This window comes from Bombina bombina, chromosome 5 (genome assembly GCF_027579735.1).
Source record: "Bombina bombina isolate aBomBom1 chromosome 5, aBomBom1.pri, whole genome shotgun sequence".
NCBI lineage: Eukaryota > Metazoa > Chordata > Amphibia > Anura > Bombinatoridae > Bombina > Bombina bombina.
The window spans coordinates 154637072-154657153 of record NC_069503.1 but is presented as its reverse complement, the minus strand read 5'-3'; the positions used below and the strand labels follow the sequence as shown (position 1 = coordinate 154657153).

At 31.8% G+C, this 20082-nt stretch overlaps 1 protein-coding gene across 1 annotated transcript in view; it reads right to left on the bottom strand.

Moving 5' to 3' along the window:
* Positions 1–20082, bottom strand: part of ADCYAP1R1 (ADCYAP receptor type I) — a 490746-nt gene that overhangs the window by 138602 nt on the left and 332062 nt on the right. The window contains 2 exon segments of the mRNA XM_053715660.1: positions 7165–7297; positions 9231–9328. Of these exon segments, the coding sequence (XP_053571635.1) occupies positions 7165–7297; positions 9231–9328 (231 nt within the window).

The window sequence follows — 20082 nt, the reverse complement described above, 5'->3', positions numbered from 1 at the left end:
GTTTTTAATTGAACAGATGCTCTCAGTTCAAAGAGATAAGAGGTATAAAAATGTAGACTTTGCTCTATTGACGGTTGATGCCGAAAAGGCATTCGATTGCATTTCCTGGGACCATCTTTTCAGGGCTCTGAATAGCTTTGGGATTATAGGAAACATTGCTAATTATATTAAACTAATTTATCAAAAGCCAATTTCATATATAAACATGAATGGTATAACTTCTCCCAGTCTCAGTCTCCAGAAAGGAATTAGACAGGGTTGCTCGCTATCACCACTCTTGTTTAATATATCTTTGGAACCTCTGTCAATTCTCTGCAGAGAAAGATTAGAAGGGATGTTGTTGGGAAATAAGAAAAGTGTTTTGTCTATGTATGCAGATGATATTCTCTTCTATATAAGCAATTCCAGGAAAAATATACCTCTTATTCTTGACTCAATTGATGAATTCAGCAGATTTTCAGGTTATAAAATAAACTTGAATAAGTCAGAAATTTTATGGATTATTAAAAAAAAAGAACAGTTTATTTATAAACCCCTTTAAACAAGCTTCTGCAAATATTCGATATATAGGAATTATCTTTTCAAAAAATCCGACTCACTGGTATAAATTGAATTACCTCCCCATTTGGAAGAAATGTATAAGTTCTTTAAAAAAACTGGGCTAAATTACCTCTATCGTTATCAGCAAAAGTATCCCTTATTAAAATGATGCTCTTTCCTAAAATTCTTTTCCTCATGCAGAATATTCCGGTCTTTATTCCGGTTAAAGATTTACAAAATTTTAATACTCAATGTTTACAATTTTTATGGGGAAAAGGGAAACCTCGGATAGCACTTAAAAATCTCGCACACTTGAGAGTAGATGGCGGGTTTGCCCTTCCCAATTTGAAATTATATAATTGGGTCTGCCTAGCAAAGAATGCATTAGACTGGTTAACAGGTATAGAATATATCACTAATTATCAAGATGAGGAGAAAGTAATTTATCCTCTATCTCTCAGAGCTCTATTGCACTATCCTGTGACAAAGCCTTCTGAAAGAATTAATTTCCAATATACGGTGCACAACATTATAAAAGCGTGGAAGAAAATTTGTCTAACCCTACATTTAGAGTTTAAAATATCACAATACCTACCGGTTAGGGGAAATCCACAAGTTATAAGTGGTTTAGAAACATCTGCTTTTTATGAATGGAATAAAAAAGGTTTAATTCATATTGTACAATTAATAGACCCACAAACCAAAATGGTCAGGTCTTTTGAGTCCCTAGTTAAAGAATATAATTTAAAAAGAACATATCTTTTTGCATATCTACAAGTGCAGCATTTTATTGACACTAATATATCAACAGACTTTAATATAGGCAATCTTGGGCCTTTAGATTCAATTATTCATATCTATAAAACTGGGAATAATTCAATTTCTTGCTTATATAAAACCATAATATCCTCAGAAGCTCAAGGAAAAATATCAGACTTATATATCAAGTGGCGCAAGGATCTTAGAAATCTAAATTTTGAGCACTTTAAAAAAAAGCTTTATTCTGATCCTCGAATATACACGAGTAATCTCATTTAGAGAATCTCACATCAAATTATTAAATAGAGCTTATTTAACTCCCTGGTTGATATCTAGATGGAAGAGACAGGAAATTGTGAAGTGCTTAAGATGTAGCACCCCCGAAGCTGATTTGATCCATGCTTTTTATTTTTGCCCAAAGATTCAACAGTTTTGGTGCAAAGTAGAGTTTTGGCTCAATAAGTTCCTACCCTTTAAAGTTAAACTCAGGATAGAACAAATTATCGTTTTAGTTATAGAGAAAGACATCCTGAATAAACAGTTAATTAATACAGCTACAATAGTGGCAAGACACTTGATTTTATGCAATTGGAAGGATAGAAATGCTCCCAGTATAGCAGCCTTTACTAGGAATATGTTATTTCAATTAATGATACATAGTAAAAACCCGATGATCTGTTGTGATCTTGAATTTAAATTATTCTTTGCAAAATGGGAAACGGTTATAATGTCATCGTCAGAAAATTTACAAAGTCAGATTGTATCCCCCCTACAGGATTCCCTCTTATTCCAACAATTAGTACTGTCAGATAGGTATAGACATTTGGATAGAATGCTCAACACTAGAAGTACAAAACAGCTCTTTGATTAGTTTAAGTGTCTGAGGGGGGGTGGGGTAAGGTGGGGAGAGAGGGGGTGACCTTTTTCCTTTCCTTTCCTTTTTTTTTTTTTTTCTCTTCTTCTCCCTACTTTCTGTGGGTTTTTTGGGGGTTTTTTTTTCTCTCTTCTTGTTGTTCAATGTTTTTTGTTTTGGTTTTGTGTGTCATGTGTATTTTAATAATGTTTTATTTTGAGTTAATTAATTACGGCCTAGATGAGGTACTTATTTGAATTTATTGTATTGTACTTCTTGGCAATAGTATTTACTTTTTGATTTTTTTTATGTATGTTTCTAGAACAAGACTCAAAAATTGGAAATTTTCTCCAACTGTCTGTATAATATATTGATGGACAACAGTAAATTTATGATAGCTTATTTCTTTTTTTTAGGATATATATAGTTAACTGTCCTATTTGTATTGTTATGTTGTATTTAAAGCCCTGCGAGGCGCTGAAAGCTTTGTTTATTTTCGTCTCTTTGTTCATGCTTTGGAGATACAGATATCAATAAAAAAAGGAAAAATATTTATAAAAAAAAAAAGAACTACTATGGGAAGCTGTAAAATCTGAGACAGAGAGAAAAAAAAAAAATATAAAAATAAAACTTACCTTAATGTGTGAAGTATCAGAATGACACTATACATCAGCCACAGTAGCACATGTCACTTATTTGCTAAGAACAAGCTCCCTCTCATCCTGCAGTAGACAATGCTGCAGGGGGGAAGGGCGTGTGTTCACTTACTTATTCTTCCCACTGACACCTTTCTACAAAGCACTGTTCCCCTAACAAACTTCAGTTAGTTGATCTTAGGGCCACAGCAGAAAGAGCAGGGTTAAGGGGACCAGCAGATGGGATGCTGTCTGCCCAAGGCTGCATGGATACAGTGTAAGATGAGTCACACAGCCTCAAGACTGAAGAGAGCAGTGTGTACCTGCCCCTCCAGCTTTCTGCTAAATGCGCCTACAGTCAGCCCTAACCAGAAACAATCCCCACCACCATAGCAGTTACCTGGTAACAGTGGTAACCCCAGTAGGACCTTTTCTGATGCAGTGGGATTAGCTGGATGCCGAGTTAGGGCTTAGCATTCAGTGCTGCACAGTGCACATCTAAAACAGCACATGGCAATAGCTTGGCATGTCACATGACACTGGCATCGTCTGGCACAGTTTCTCACAAAAAAATATAAGCAGAGAACTTGACTGTGTATTAGGACTGCCTGTGTGTCCCCCCCATATCACATGACATTAGCAGTCTGGCATGAACCAAAAAAATAAATATATATTTTTTTTTTTAGGACTCTTGGGCCCCTAAACAAAGACCTGTGTTAAAGATGGCTCTGTATATATATATATATATATATATAAAACACGTTGATTGGAGTAGCCGTGTTAGTCCAGAGATTTAGATATCAAAATAACAAGAGTATTGCATTGAGCAATGATACTTTTTTTATTGGACTAACTATACATTTATAAGATGACAAGCTTTCAGAAGAGTGTTTTCCTTTTTCAAGTTTGACCAATTTGATGGAATTTACAGGTTATATCTTAAAACACAGGCTAAAAAGACAGAGTGTTACAGAGGTCTGAATGCATGGGGAGGAGGGGGTGTCATAAAAATCATATGGGGGTTTAGGAGACAGGCAGATAGTGTCAGTAAAACATAACAGGCAGGGGAAATATATGGTTATACACAAAGCATATACGACATAAAGTTATATATCAAGTTGTATATATATAAGTGCATTAGAGCCCTTTACAATTAAGTAGATAAAACATGTAAAAACATATTTATGCAATAATAATTTTTAATAATGGTTTTAACTATGTATTTCCTGTAAATATTTTACATTGCAATGTTCTGCACATAGCAGAATATGTTCTATGTATTTCTAAATAGATAATCTCATATATATATATATATATATATATATATATATATATATATATGTATATATCTATACTTATATATAATCATATAATCATATATATATTTTGATAAATATATATTTGTGCAAAAAAACATCAGATATATGTAGAAATATTTATTTATGAATAAATAGAATATATTCAGTTATGTTAAAAAAAAAATCCACTTTTTTTATCCATTGTCTTTAATGGGGGAATACGTGAATACGCACGCGATATTTTAACTTCGGCATTTTGTGCTAGTCGGGTTACCGCTAGAGTGAAAACAGTTTTCTTTCAACTCATAACATTAACGCAAGTCGATTAGAGCAAAAAGCTTAATTCAAGTGGAGTTAGCGCTCTAGCGGAAGCAAAAATACTACTCCACTTGTAATCTAGCCTTATATGCTATATCTGTATCGTGAAAAGAAGCATTTGGGGTTTCCTGTCCCTTTAAGGGCTCTGAAACTTTATCCGCAGTTTCATAAATGGAGCCCAAAGTAAGATAGGGTCAGCGATGCAAAACGTTTCTCCAACATTTTAGCAATCAGTAAAAATAATTAATTACTCATCAGTATTTTCTCCTGAGGACAAAATACATAAAGAATAAAAGTCATAGAAAAAAAAACGTGAATGTACATTAAATATTTGATGTACAGAAGAACATAACCTTTATAATGAAGGAATGCCGCAGTACACTACAGTCACAATTATACAGTGATAAAACAATGTAGCTATTTATTGTGTCCTTTTAAAATGAAGTTAACCGAAAAGCAAAAACCTTAATAGTTGACAGTATAACACATTAGTTACTGAATTTAGCGCTTTGCTTACTTTAGTTAATGAGCTATAATGATTTTTTCTAAAGCATTAAACTAAATCTTGCTATATGTTTAAGATATATTCAGCAAATATTTAGTACTTAAAGGGATAGTCTAGTCAAAATAAACTTTCATGATTAAGATAGAGCATGCAATTTTAAGCAACTTTCTAATTTACTCCTATTATCAATTTGTCTATGTTTTCTTGGTATTTTTATTTGAATGAAAGCATTAGAGCAGGAACATTTTTGGTTCAGCAGCTGGGTAGCGCTTGCTGATTGGTGGCTATATTTAGACACCTATCAGAAAGCCCTACCAAGGTTCTGAACCAAAAATGGGCTGGTACTTATGCTTACATTCCTGCTTTTTCAAATAAGGATACCAAGAGAACTAAGAACAAATTATAATAGGAGTAAATTAGAAAGTTGTTTAAAATTGCATGCTCTATCTGAATCATGAAATTGTAATTCTGACTAGGCTATTCCTTTAAGATTTGAACATGTTTATCCAACCATTTTATAATGTAATAGAAAAACAAAAAACAAATATGTCATTTTTTGTCTCCAGTCATGCGTAATTTCTCAGACTTGAGCTATAAAAATAGATTCTTAAAACACAAGGCACATACTTATGCCCAGATCAAATCAAAGCACATTACAGTGAACATGATTGCAGCGACTGCATATTCACAAGCTGGATCAAATTTGCACCCCTGAAGCGACTAGGCACACTTTAGATAGATGTTCCTTTACAGTCAATTTATTTAAATGTGCATTTAGAATTGACAAATACATAACTTCCTATACACTCCCAGTACAGTTTGTGGTTGGATGTACTGAGCATTCAAGTATATATATATGTATAAAGCTATATTACACAAGGAGCCAGGGAAATGCAATCCTAGGAAGTTGTCGTTATTGCAAAAAGTAATATAGTGCTGTCCACTGGTAAATAATAAGGATATAAAATATCAGAAGAGTTAGCGGTAGATTACAAGTGGAGCACAAAAATGTAAGCGCTATTGTGCATTAACAACGCTCGAGTGCAATCAATAGTGCTTCTATCTTTGCGCTCATATTACACAAGCGATAGTCTAGGGTGGGCTAACATCTACATATCATTGCATGCAACATCACACACCCTTTGCTTGTAATCCAGCCATTTTTCCTCTAAATTCTACAAGGGCAGTGTGGTGTGTTTAACACCACAATTTAAAGTCAACAATATAGTGGCTAATTTTTTTGTGCTTGGGCCCTAACTGTAAGGTTAAACATAAGCAGGGTTGATTTAGCACTGTTATAACAAATTGGAAGCAAAATACTCAGGCGTGCTAACTTAAGGACTTTGGATATTGCAACTGTATATGGGGCGCTCTAAAGAAAGGTTTTTCTATTTATCGCTCACACGCTAACCAGACACTCCAATAGATCAACTGCGCTAAAGCCAAAGGTATGCAAGGAATACTTGAAATTCCTATGTTCTTCACTTAGAAGAAATAATTCTTTTTTCTTTTAAATATTTTATATTTATCTGTATATTTGTTTGTAAAATATCTATATAAATATATACAGATATATATGTATTTATATTGTATATACAGATATATATATATATATACTGTATATATATATATATATATATATATATACAGTATATATATATATATATATATATATATTAAAATAAAAATTAAATTTATATTTCTAAGTGAAGATCATAGGCATTTCAAGCATTTCTATTCAAAACACATTAAAACATTAAAAATTATTTAAAATTATATTGCATATTTCAAGGTATTTGACTGGGAAGGGCTCCAAAGTGTGTGTACCCATATATATATATATATATATATATATATATATATATATATATATATATATGTGTGTGTGTGTATGATATTTTATTTTAATATGTTTTTGATGTGTTTTGATTTTTTTTTTATATGTTTTGAGTTTCTTTTAAACCTTACACTTAAGTTCAGGTTTCAAGTCGCGTATAAGTATTCTAGCACAATTTCGGCTTTTGCTCGAGCACAACCTATAACTTTCAACTTTTAATATCAGCACTATTTAGCGCGTTCACGACATTCATTGAAAGTATAGAGTACGCTAGAGTGATGTCAGCCGCACTAACCCTTCTCTGGTATATGTGATTTAGCATGGACTTGTAATATCAAGTTGTGCTTTAATGTTATTGCCGTGCAGCGTTTTGCATCAGTCCTTGGGAACCGATTCATGCATTTGTGCAAGTTACTTACGGTCGAAACATGGCAATGGTTGCTGTCCTGTTCTGCATACAGCATCTCATCCTTGATAAAAACAGAAATTGCCCTCAGAATAAAAGATACAAATAGGTTCATGTGGATAAAGTTTCTTGTGCAGTGTAGTTTTCTGAAATGAACAAAACGTTTCAAATTTAGCAAAATAATATTACACCCTAAAAAACTGTTAATGGTATTTTATATCTCAGCTTAAAAGTGAATAATATTATTGAACATTTTCTTTTGTGTATATAAATGTGTATTTGAAATAATGTTTATACAACAGCTGATTAAATTTAAAGGAGACTTGAAAACAACAAGATAAACATTTTTTTTTCAAATGGTTTAGAATGTCTTTGAATTTGAGATACTTCTGATGGATTAGAATACACCCCATGTTAATTCATTACACAAACTAAAGATATATGACATGACAGAATCATTGTAAATGGATGTAAATGTATGTTGTATGGTCTTATCTGCAAACATCATCTATTTATATTACATTTAACTATTATCTTGATTGGCCCGATTTACATTTTAAATTTTCCCACATGCTTTATTCACATAAGCATCTACTGCATTATAAAAAATGTTAAAAATTAAGCCAAGCTCAAATATGAATAACTACTTTCAGGTTTAGCGCTGAAGGCCTTATGAAGTTTAGTGCGCCAGCGATAATTGTTAGTTTTTTTTTTTTTTTTTTTAAAGTGCACTTCATTAAAGTCTAGGGAGCAAATGTCCATAGTTAGCACGCATCAGATTTTGCTTGTGTGCAAACAATATATTTTTAATACTAAAAAGTTTACTTCTGGCGGTGTTTGCGCATGAGTGAAAGTGCAAAAATAGTGCGCTACTTGTAATCTGGCCCATAGAGCACTAAAGACATATGCATGCTCCTGAAGTCCTGTTAGCCTACCTATGGTTACTTTTCAAAAAAGGTACAAAGAGAACTAAGCTAATTTGATATTTGGGGTCAATTTATTATTGGCTGAATTGGGCCAATTCACAATGTTTCTGTGCGAGCCTTTAGGCTTGCCAGAAACAGGAGTTAAGAAGCAGCGGTCTATAGAACGCTGCTCCTTAACTCATACGCCACCACTGAGGCTATGTACAGCAATCCCCCCGATCCTATATGATCGGGCTGATTCACACCCCCCCGGTAACAGCCGATTGGCCGCGAATCTGCAGGGGGCGGTATTGCACAAGAAGTTCACTAGAACTGCTTGTGAAATGCTGAATACAGACAGCGTATGCTGTCCGCATTTAGCGATGTCTGTCAGACAAGATACGCTACAGTCTATCATGTCCGCCAGACTTTAAGAAATTGACCCCTATGAGTAAAGTGGGAAGTTTAATTTTGACTTGTACGGTCTTTTACATGAAGAAGGAGCATTCAGATACATTAGGAAGTCGTCAAAAATATTGAGTCAATTAGCCAAAATGTTTCAATTTTGCATTAGCTAAGTTTAACTTTTTTTTCTTGGTATGCATGCGAAAACCCCTGTACCCAATGGGCTTCTGCAGAAATATGTCCAGGAGAGAGAAAAATAATAAAATACCATAAGCGCAATATGGCATCATGGGCAGGAGAGAGCTGCTTAATCTAGAAAAAAGATGCACTTCATGTAATATATGAGGGTTTAGTACCATCACAACAGTGATTCAAGTGGGTGCATAGACTTAGAAACAAAGAGCAAAATTTCAGTGGGGTGTATTTGCCCCACGTGCCCCCTCCAACCTCCCCATGCCTTCACCCCAAAAAAACACTGAAACAATATTCTGTTTCTTAAGTTTTTTTTTATATGCTTACTCACTGAGTATAAGAAAATTATTTTTTGTAAATTTGTAAATTTTACCTCAACTAATTTGAATAGCCACATTTCTAATGAACTGGAATACCATAGAAAATGAAGCCAATAACCACCCAAATTGAATTATATGTTTTCACATAACAAACTGTATTATATTGCAATGAGGTCCACTGAGTGTAAAGATGTGAAGATAAAACATAATCATTTACAAATAAAGATAGGAATATCTATATAAATAAGTCAAATTACCTGAAACGACATAGGATTACCATAGCAGTTGTAAGGGCAACAAGTGAAGTGCTGTATCCAACTGTGTATAAAGCTTTTACAGAGAGAAAATAAGTATCCTATAAAACAAGAAACTGATTTTAGAAACAGCCCTGAATCATGAACAAAATATTCTACAGAGAGAGAGAACGTTAATTAGAACTGCATGCCGATATATTTATGAGAATACGTTTATTAGATATATGCAGATGCAGAGACATTTAAAGGGAAATACACCTGGAAAATAAAAATCTCTAATATGATAGAGCACTTTTATGTTGCATATAACATACAGTACAAAGAGTTAAAGGACAGTAAACAGTAGAATTGAATAATTGACAAATACACAATAAAAATGCATTGCAATAGCACCTATTTTGAATTTTAAAATGAGCACTAGAATATTTTTTGTCAAATTTCAACATTAATACAATTTCACCTCCCATGGTATCATGTGACAGCCATGAAACCAATCACAAAATGCATATACAGTATCTCACAAAAGTGAGTACACCCCTTGCATTTTTATAAATATTTTATTATATCTTTTCATGTGACATCACTGAAGAAATTTCACTTTGCTACAATGTAAAGTAGTGAGTGTACAGCCTGTATAACAGTGTAAATTTGCTGTCCCCTCAAAATAACTCAACACACAGCCATTAATGTCTAAACCGTTGGCAACAAAAGTGAGTACACCCCTAAATGGAAATGTCCAAATTGGGCCTAAAGTGTCAACATTTTGTGTGGCCACCATTATTTTCCAGCACTGCCTTAGCCCTCTTGGGCATGGAGTTCATCAGAGCTTGACAGGTTGCCACTCAAGTCCTCTTCCACTCCTCCATGACGACATCACGGAGCTGGTGGATGTTAGAGACCCACAGATTCTCATTAGGGTTTTGGTCTGGAGACATGCTTGACCAGTCCATCATCTTTACCCTCAGCTTCTTTAGCAAGGCAGTGGTCGTCTTGGAGGTGTGTTTGGGGTCGTTGTCATGTTGGAATACTGCCCTGCGGCCCAGTCTCTGAAGGGAGGGGATCATGCTCTGCTTCAGTATGTCCCAGTACATGTTGGCATTCATGGTTCCCTCAATGAACTGTAGCTCCCCAGTGCTGGCGGCACTCTTGCAGGCCCAGATCATGACACACCCACCACCATGCTTGACTGTAGGCAAGACACACTTGTCTTTGTTCTCCTCATCTGGTTGCCGCCACACACACTTGACACCATCTGAACCAAATAAGTTTATCTTGGTATCATCGGACCACAGGACATGGTTCCGGTAATCCATGTACTTAGTCTGCTTGTCTTCAGCAAACTGTTTGCGGTCTTTCTTGTGCATCATCTTTAGAAGAGGCTTCCTTCTGGGATAACAGCCATGCAGACCAATTTGATGCAGTGTGCGACGTATGGTCTGAGCACTGACAGGCTGACCCCCTACCCCTTCAACCTCTGCAGTAATGCTGGCAGCACTTATACGTCTATTTCCTAAAGACAACCTCTGGCTATGACGCTGAGCATGTTCACTCAACTTCTTTGGTCGACCATGGCAAGGCTTATTCTGAGTGGAACCTGTCCTGTGAAACCGCTGTATGGTCTTGCCCACCATGCTGCAGCTCAGTTTCAGGGTCTTGGCAATCTTCTTATAGCCTAGGCCATCTTTATGTAGAGCAACAATTCTTTTTTTCAGATCCTCAGAGAGTTCTTTGCCATGAGGTGCCATGTTGAACTTCCAGTGACCAGTATGAGAGAGTGTGAGAGCGATAACACCAAATTTAACACACCTGCTCCCCATTCACACCTGACACCTTGTAACACTAACGAGTCACATGACACCGGAGAGGGAAAATGGCAAATTGGGCCCAATTTAGACATTTCCACTTAGGGGTGTACTCATTTTTGTTGCCAATGGTTTAGACATTAATGGCTGTATGTTGAGTTATTTTGAGGGGACAGCAAATTTACACTGTTATACAGGCTGTAAACTCACTACTTTACATTGTAGCAAAGTTTTATTTCTTCAGTGTTGTCACATGAAAAGATATAATAAAATATTTACAAAAATATGAGGGGTGTACTCACTTTTGTGAGATACTGTATGTATATACTGTGCACTTTTAACATGATCAGTAGGAGCTGAAACCATAGAAAACATGCATATAAAAAGAATGTGCACATTTTGTTAAAGTGAATGTAAATTCAGATGAATCAGTGCCCAGTTTTTAATAATCCTATTAAAAACAAGGGCACTTTAATTAATAAAAATTTAAATTTCACTTGTTTTCTTCAAATACTGTACTTACCTTTTAACCTATACAATCACTCTAGCGATTCCCCAGGCCATCGGAAGCCTCTTCATACATCAGAAATGACAAATCCGACTTCCTCCAATCACGGCTTCCCCCCCGGGGGAATCATGGCCTGAGGCAACGCCGTGATTGGAGGAAGCCGAATTCGTCATTTTGGACCCGCGAAGAGGGCTTGCGATGGGCGGAGAAAGCACTGCAGCGGCTGTCAGGATTAAAAGGTAAGTATTTGAAGAAAATTAGTGAAATGTAAATTTTGATGAATTAAAGTGCCCTTGTTTTTAATAGGATTATTAAAAACCGGGTACCGATTCATCTGAATTTACATTCACTTTAATGGAAGCATTTTGGAAAGGTTTTTTTTTTTTAAAAAAAATTTTGCATGCTTTATCTGGATAGGGTTGCCATATTGTCGCTTTAAAAGGGGACACATGAAAAATACATATATCAGGGGCTGTTTAAAGAAATGCTTGAATTATGTACCATTATAAGAACCCTGACAAATGTATTTTTCATATACGTCCCTCTTTAAAGCAGCAATATGGCAACCCTATATCTGGATCATGAAACTTTAATTTTTACTTTATCAAGTCAGATCCAGAACAGCAATGCACTGATGGGAGATAGGTGGTGTTTGGTAAATACGCACATATGTCTTTTCTCATTGGCTAACCCTTGCAGTGGTTACATAAATAGTTATATACAAGTAAAAGTAAAATAATAATAAAATATTCTAACAAATTACAGCATTTTATTTTTGCCCTTTTATGAAGTAAAAAGAACATTAAAGGGACAGTCAACACCAGAATTGTTGTTGTTTTAAAAGATAGATAATCCCTTAATTATCAATTCCCCAGTTTTGCATAACCAACACAGTTATAATTATACACGTTTTACCTCTGTAATTACCTTGTATCTAAGCCTCAGAAGACTGCCCCCTTATTTCATTTCTTTTGACAGACTTGCATTTTAGCTAATCAGAGCTGTCTCCATGGTAAATTCACGTGCATGAGCTCAATGTTATCTATATGAAACACGTGAACTAATGTCCTCTAGTGGTGAAAACTATCAAAATGCATTTAGTTTAGAGGCGGCCTTCAAGGTCTAAGAAAATAGCATATGAACCTCCTAGGTTTAGCTTTCAATTAAGAATATCAATAGAACAAAGAAAAATTGGTGATTAAAGTAAATTGGAAAGTTGTTTAAAATTACATGCCCTATTTGAAACATGAAAGGTTTTTTTGGACTTGACTGTCCCTTTATGGACAGCTGGGAGATCTTTACAGACTTTTAGTAAAAGCCAGGGATAAATAATAAGCTCTACAGGGGAAAATCTTAAGTTTGCTATACCTGTAAAATATTCTATGCTATTTTACAACACAGAATAAAAAAAGAACCGGATTAAATAGTCCACAAATTGGACTAAAAATGTATTATGTCAAGAGACCACCCCATATATACTCTGTGTGGAGAGTGTGTTAGGTCAGCATGAATTTAATCTACATTAAAGGCACATTCTAATTTGCAAATTTTCTATTTGGGTTCTGCAATGCCTGAGACTCCAACATGGTACTTTACATATGTGTTTAAGGGGCATTTTACTCAAATGCTGAATCAGTATAAAATGATGCAGTATGTATGTAAAAAAGCTGACTAGAAAATGTCACACAAACATCTCTATGCAAAAAAGGAAGACTGTTTGTACCCCAAGACACTATTGTAAAGAAATTATAAGCAGCTCATGATGTTTGTTCCAGGACTTGCAAATGGTTGTGCTTTCTGGCATATGCAGTCACAGTCATTTTATTAACAATCTCAGTTCAAGGAAGTTTATTATGAACTCTCCCAAGATTATGGTGAAATCTAATGAGATCACAATAACCTAATGATGCTGATTGCTGCTTTTTCCCCACCATGCAGATGACAGTAAAAAAATAGCAGCTGAAGGCTAACTATTCACAGAGCACTTACTCTGGAAAGCTGAAGAAATTTTGAGGTAAAATATTTTTATTACATAGAGAAGTTTCTGTTATATTTTCTAGTCAGCATTTTAAATATATGCTGCCACTCTCATGTGAATTACCATATGGGTAGATAACATGGGGCCTATCTATCAAGCTCCGAATGGAGCTTGATGCCCGTGTTTCTGGCGAGCCTGCAGGCTCGCCAGAAACAGCAGTTATGAAACAGCGGTCACAAAGACCGCTGCTCCATAACCTGTCCGCCTGCTCTGAGCAAGCGGACAGACATCGCCGGAATTCAACCCGATGAAATACGATCGGGTTGATTGACACCCCCCTGCTGGCGTACCATTGGCCGCGAGTCTGCAGGGGGCGGCTTTGCACCAGCAGCTCTTGTGAGCTGCTGGTGCAATGCTGAATACGGAGAGCGTATTGCTCTCCGTATTCAGCGAGGTCTGGCGGACCTGATCCGCACTGTCAGATCAGGTCCGCCAGACTTTGATAAATATAGGCCCATGTCTCTAACCATTTTGCAGGAGTCAAACACATATAGGGCTCGATTTAACAAACACAGGCGGACAGGAGCATATTACCTTGCCCCCTGCCAGCGCATAGCCAATCCCGTGCGGGCAGAAGCTGTCATTCTCCCTGGTTGGAAGAGAACAGGCGAGATTTAAATTCTCCAACTAGGAGGTGAAGAACAGGGCAGGGAAGGGCATGGACTGCAGGTTTCCACGAGTGAAGGGGAAAGAAGGGCTTGATAAATCAGATTTAGGTGGCGGACTGAAATCATCCCGATCCGATCAGTATGATGAAAAAAAACCTGCTAGCGGCCGATTGCCGCAGCTGAGAAGGGGGTGGCATTGCATAAACAGTTCCCTAGAAATGCTTGTGCAATGATAAATGCGTATGCTATTGTGAATTATATCCGCTCGACATTTGTTAAATCTACCCCATAGGCTTAACCCATTGGCTACCAGACTCTAGCAGCTCTGTCTTTTAAAAAAAACAAAACAAAAAAACAAGCAAGGCTCCTTGGAAATTGCTATAGGTAGTACGAATACCTTGGCATTTGTTCTACCATTCAAATGTTTCAATAGCGTGAATGTCAAGCTTTTGGAATATTAAATATAACATTTGTATATTGAATGTCACATTTCAAATATCAAAATTAGGATTTCAATGCTAATACTGACCTTTCAAATGAGTTTTTAATCTAATGTTACATTTAATATTTGATAGTTACATTTACATTTGATATACTGAAATGTAACATTCATTTGCAAAATGTCAGTGTGTTCAACAAACAATCAACAGTTGTTAAAAAAAATAAATGAAGTGGGAAATATTTAGAAAAGTGACTGTTTAGGGGAATGTTTTATGTGTCATTTGTAATAGCTGTTTCATGGTTTCCTTTAATCGGATTTCTCTCTGTGAAGTTCTCTTAATGGTACTCCAGTCAATGGAAAGAGATATTGTGGTCTCTCTGAAAACTGTATTATTCTACTGAAGAGCCACTAGGGGATTCCCATTAAGGGTCAGATCTGGCAAGAAAAGGAGACGACAAAATGGCAAAATATTGGAAAATGACAGATAGAAATGAAATATTAAACATATTTAATCTTTTTATCTCTGGTTATCCGTATACTGCATGAAGTGTTGTAAATTTAGTGTAGTTTTTTATAATCACAGTCAATATATTATTTTAGTTATTATTATTCTTTAATGGTGTTATGCAATTACTATATAATGTTTTATAATAAAAGATAAAAACACCAGTTAGAGATGCAAGGTATAATATATATATATATAACATCCCCTATTTATATTACATTTAAAGGGATATGAAAACCAAAAAATGTTCTTTCATGATTCAGATAAAGCATGCAATTTTATTTAAATGTCTAAATTACTTCAATTATGAAAAAAAATCATTCTTTGTTCACTTTCTATCTTTTGTTGAAAAACATGGACGTATGTTTAGAAGCCGGCCCATTTTTGGAGCACTATATAGCAACAGTTTTTCAAAAATGTGCAAAAGAACACTAGATGGCAGCAATATTTCCTGCCAAATAGTGCTCCAGATGCCTACCTAGGTATCTCTTCAACACAGAATATCATGGGAACAAAGCAAATTTGATAATAGAAGTAAATTGGAAACTTTTTTAAAACTGTGTACTCGGTCTGTTAAAAATTCAACCAAACTCCAATCGTATGTTAGAAAGGGTAACATGTACACGGCTAAGATATGATCATCAGAATGCTCTTTCATAATTTCAGTTAAGTGTTCAAACTGTTTGACAATGCTAATTTAAAAAATAATGCAATATGATGTAACATTATTAATTACACATGTGATGAATTTAATCGCGGTAGCAGTTAGCGCTTTGAAAATTAACCAGAGATCCAATCTCTGGTTAATTCTTAAAATGTGGCCCAAAATAATGTGCGTTATAGTTTTATATAAAAAATAAAAAATTGTAACATTTTTTTTTTTTTTTATACAATAACTGCACTAAGCATTTTTTTAGGGGTTAAATTGAGCGGGTGTGGGGTGTTAGAGAAAAACAGCACTGAAATGTGCCTTTACATTGTGGTCTATGGGGACCTTGTGTTCTCTATAAATATATATGTATATACCCATATTAACACATACATATATATGTATATACCCATATTAACACATAATTATATATGTATATACACATATTAACACATAATTATATATGTATATACACATATTAACACATAATTATATATGTATATACCCATATTAACACATACATATATATGTATATACACATATTAACACATAAATATATATGTATATACACATATTAACACATACATATATATGTATATACACATATTAACACATAATTATATATGTATATACACATATTAACACATAAATATATATGTATATACACATATTAACACATAAATATATATGTATATACACATATTAACACATAAATATATATGTATATACACATATTAACACATAAATATATATGTATATACACATATTAACACATAATTATATATGTATATACACATATTAACACATAATTATATATGTATATACACATATTAACACATAATTATATATGTATATACCCATATTAACACATACATATATATGTATATACACATATTAACACATACATATATATGCATATACCCATATTAACACATACATATATATGTATATACACATATTAACACATACATATATATGTATATACACATATTAACACATAAATATATATGTATATACACCTATTAACACATAAATATATATGTATATACACATATTAACACATAAATATATATGTATATACCCATATTAACACATAATTATATATGTATATACACATATTAACACATAATTATATATGTATATACCCATATTAACACATAATTATATGTATATACACATATTAACACATAATTATATATGTATATACCCATATTAACACATAATTATATATGTATATACACATATTAACACATAATTATATATGTATATACCCATATTAACACATACATATATATGTATATACACATATTAACACATACATATATATACATATACCCATATTAACACATACATATATATGTATATACACATATTAACACATACATATATATGTATATACACATATTAACACATAAATATATATGTATATACACCTATTAACACATACATATATATGTATATACACATATTAACACATACATATATATGCATATACACATATTAACACATAATTATATATGTATATACACATATTAACACATAAATATATATGTATATACACATATTAACACATACATATATATGTATATACACATATTAACACATAATTATATATGTATATACCCATATTAACACATAATTATATATGTATATACACATATTAACACATAATTATATATGTATATACCCATATTAACACATAATTATATATGTATATACCCATATTAACACATACATATATATGTATATACACATATTAACACATACATATATATGCATATACCCATATTAACACATACATATATATGTATATACACATATTAACACATAATTATATATGTATATACACATATTAACACATACATATATATGTATATACCCATATTAACACATAATTATATATGTATATACACATATTAACACATAATTATATATGTATATACACATATTAACACATAATTATATATGTATATACCCATATTAACACATAATTATATATGTATATACACATATTAACACATACATATATATGTATATACCCATATTAACACATAATTATATATGTATATACACATATTAACACATACATATATATGTATATACACATATTAACACATACATATATATGTATATACACATATTAACACATAATTATATATATGTATATACACATATTAACACATAATTATATATGTATATACCCATATTAACACATAATTATATATATGTATATACACATATTAACACATAATTATATATGTATATACCCATATTAACACATAATTATATATATATGTATATACACATATTAACACATAATTATATATGTATATACCCATATTAACACATAATTATATATATGTATATACACATATTAACACATGCATATATATGTATATACACATATTAACACATACATATATATGTATATACACATATTAACACATAATTATATATGTATATACCCATATTAACACATAATTATATATGTATATACCCATATTAACACATACATATATATGTATATACACATATTAACACATACATATATATGTATATACACATATTAACACATAAATATATATGTATATAACCATATTAACACATAATTATATATGTATATACACATATTAACACATACATATATATGTATATACACATATTAACACATAAATATATATGTATATACCCATATTAACACATACATATATATGCATATACACATATTAACACATACATATATATGTATATACACATATTAACACATACATATATATGCATATACCCATATTAACACATACATATATATGTATATACACATTAACACATAAATATATATGTATATACACATATTAACACATAAATATATATGTATATACACATATTAACACATAATTATATATGTATATACACATATTAACACATAATTATATATGTATATACACATATTAACACATAAATATATATGTATATACACATATTAACACATACATATATATGTATATACACATATTAACACATACATATATATGTATATACACATATTAACACATAAATATATATGTATATACCCATATTAACACATACATATATATGCATATACACATATTAACACATACATATATATGTATATACACATATTAACACATAAATATATATGTATATACACATATTAACACATAATTATATATGTATATACACATATTAACACATAATTATATATGTATATACACATATTAACACATAATTATATATGTATATACACATATTAACACATAATTATATATGTATATACACATATTAACACATAATTATATATGTATATACACATATTAACACATAATTATATATGTATATACACATATTAACACATACATATATATGTATATACACATATTAACACATAAATATATATGTATATACACACATTAACACATACATATATATGTATATACACATATTAACACATAAATATATATATGTATATACCCATATTAACACATACATATATATGCATATACACATATTAACACATACATATATATGTATATACACATATTAACACATAAATATATATGTATATACACATATTAACACATACATATATATGTATATACCCATATTAACACATAATTATATATGTATATACACATATTAACACATACATATATATGTATATACACATATTAACACATAATTATATATATGTATATACCCATATTAACACATAATTATATATGTATATACCCATATTAACACATAATTATATATATGTATATACACATATTAACACATAAATATATATGTATATACACATATTAACACATACATATATATATGTATATACACATATTAACACATACATATATATGTATATACACATATTAACACATAATTATATATATGTATATACCCATATTAACACATACATATATATGTATATACACATATTAACACATAATTATATATATGTATATACCCATATTAACACATAATTATATATGTATATACACATATTAACACATAATTATATATGTATATACCCATATTAACACATAATTATATATATGTATATACCCATATTAACACATAATTATATATGTATATACACATATTAACACATACATATATATGTATATACACATATTAACACATAAATATATATGTATATACACATATTAACACATACATATATATGTATATACACATATTAACACATAAATATATATATGTATATGCACATATTAACACATACATATATATGTATATACACATATTAACACATACATATATATATATATAC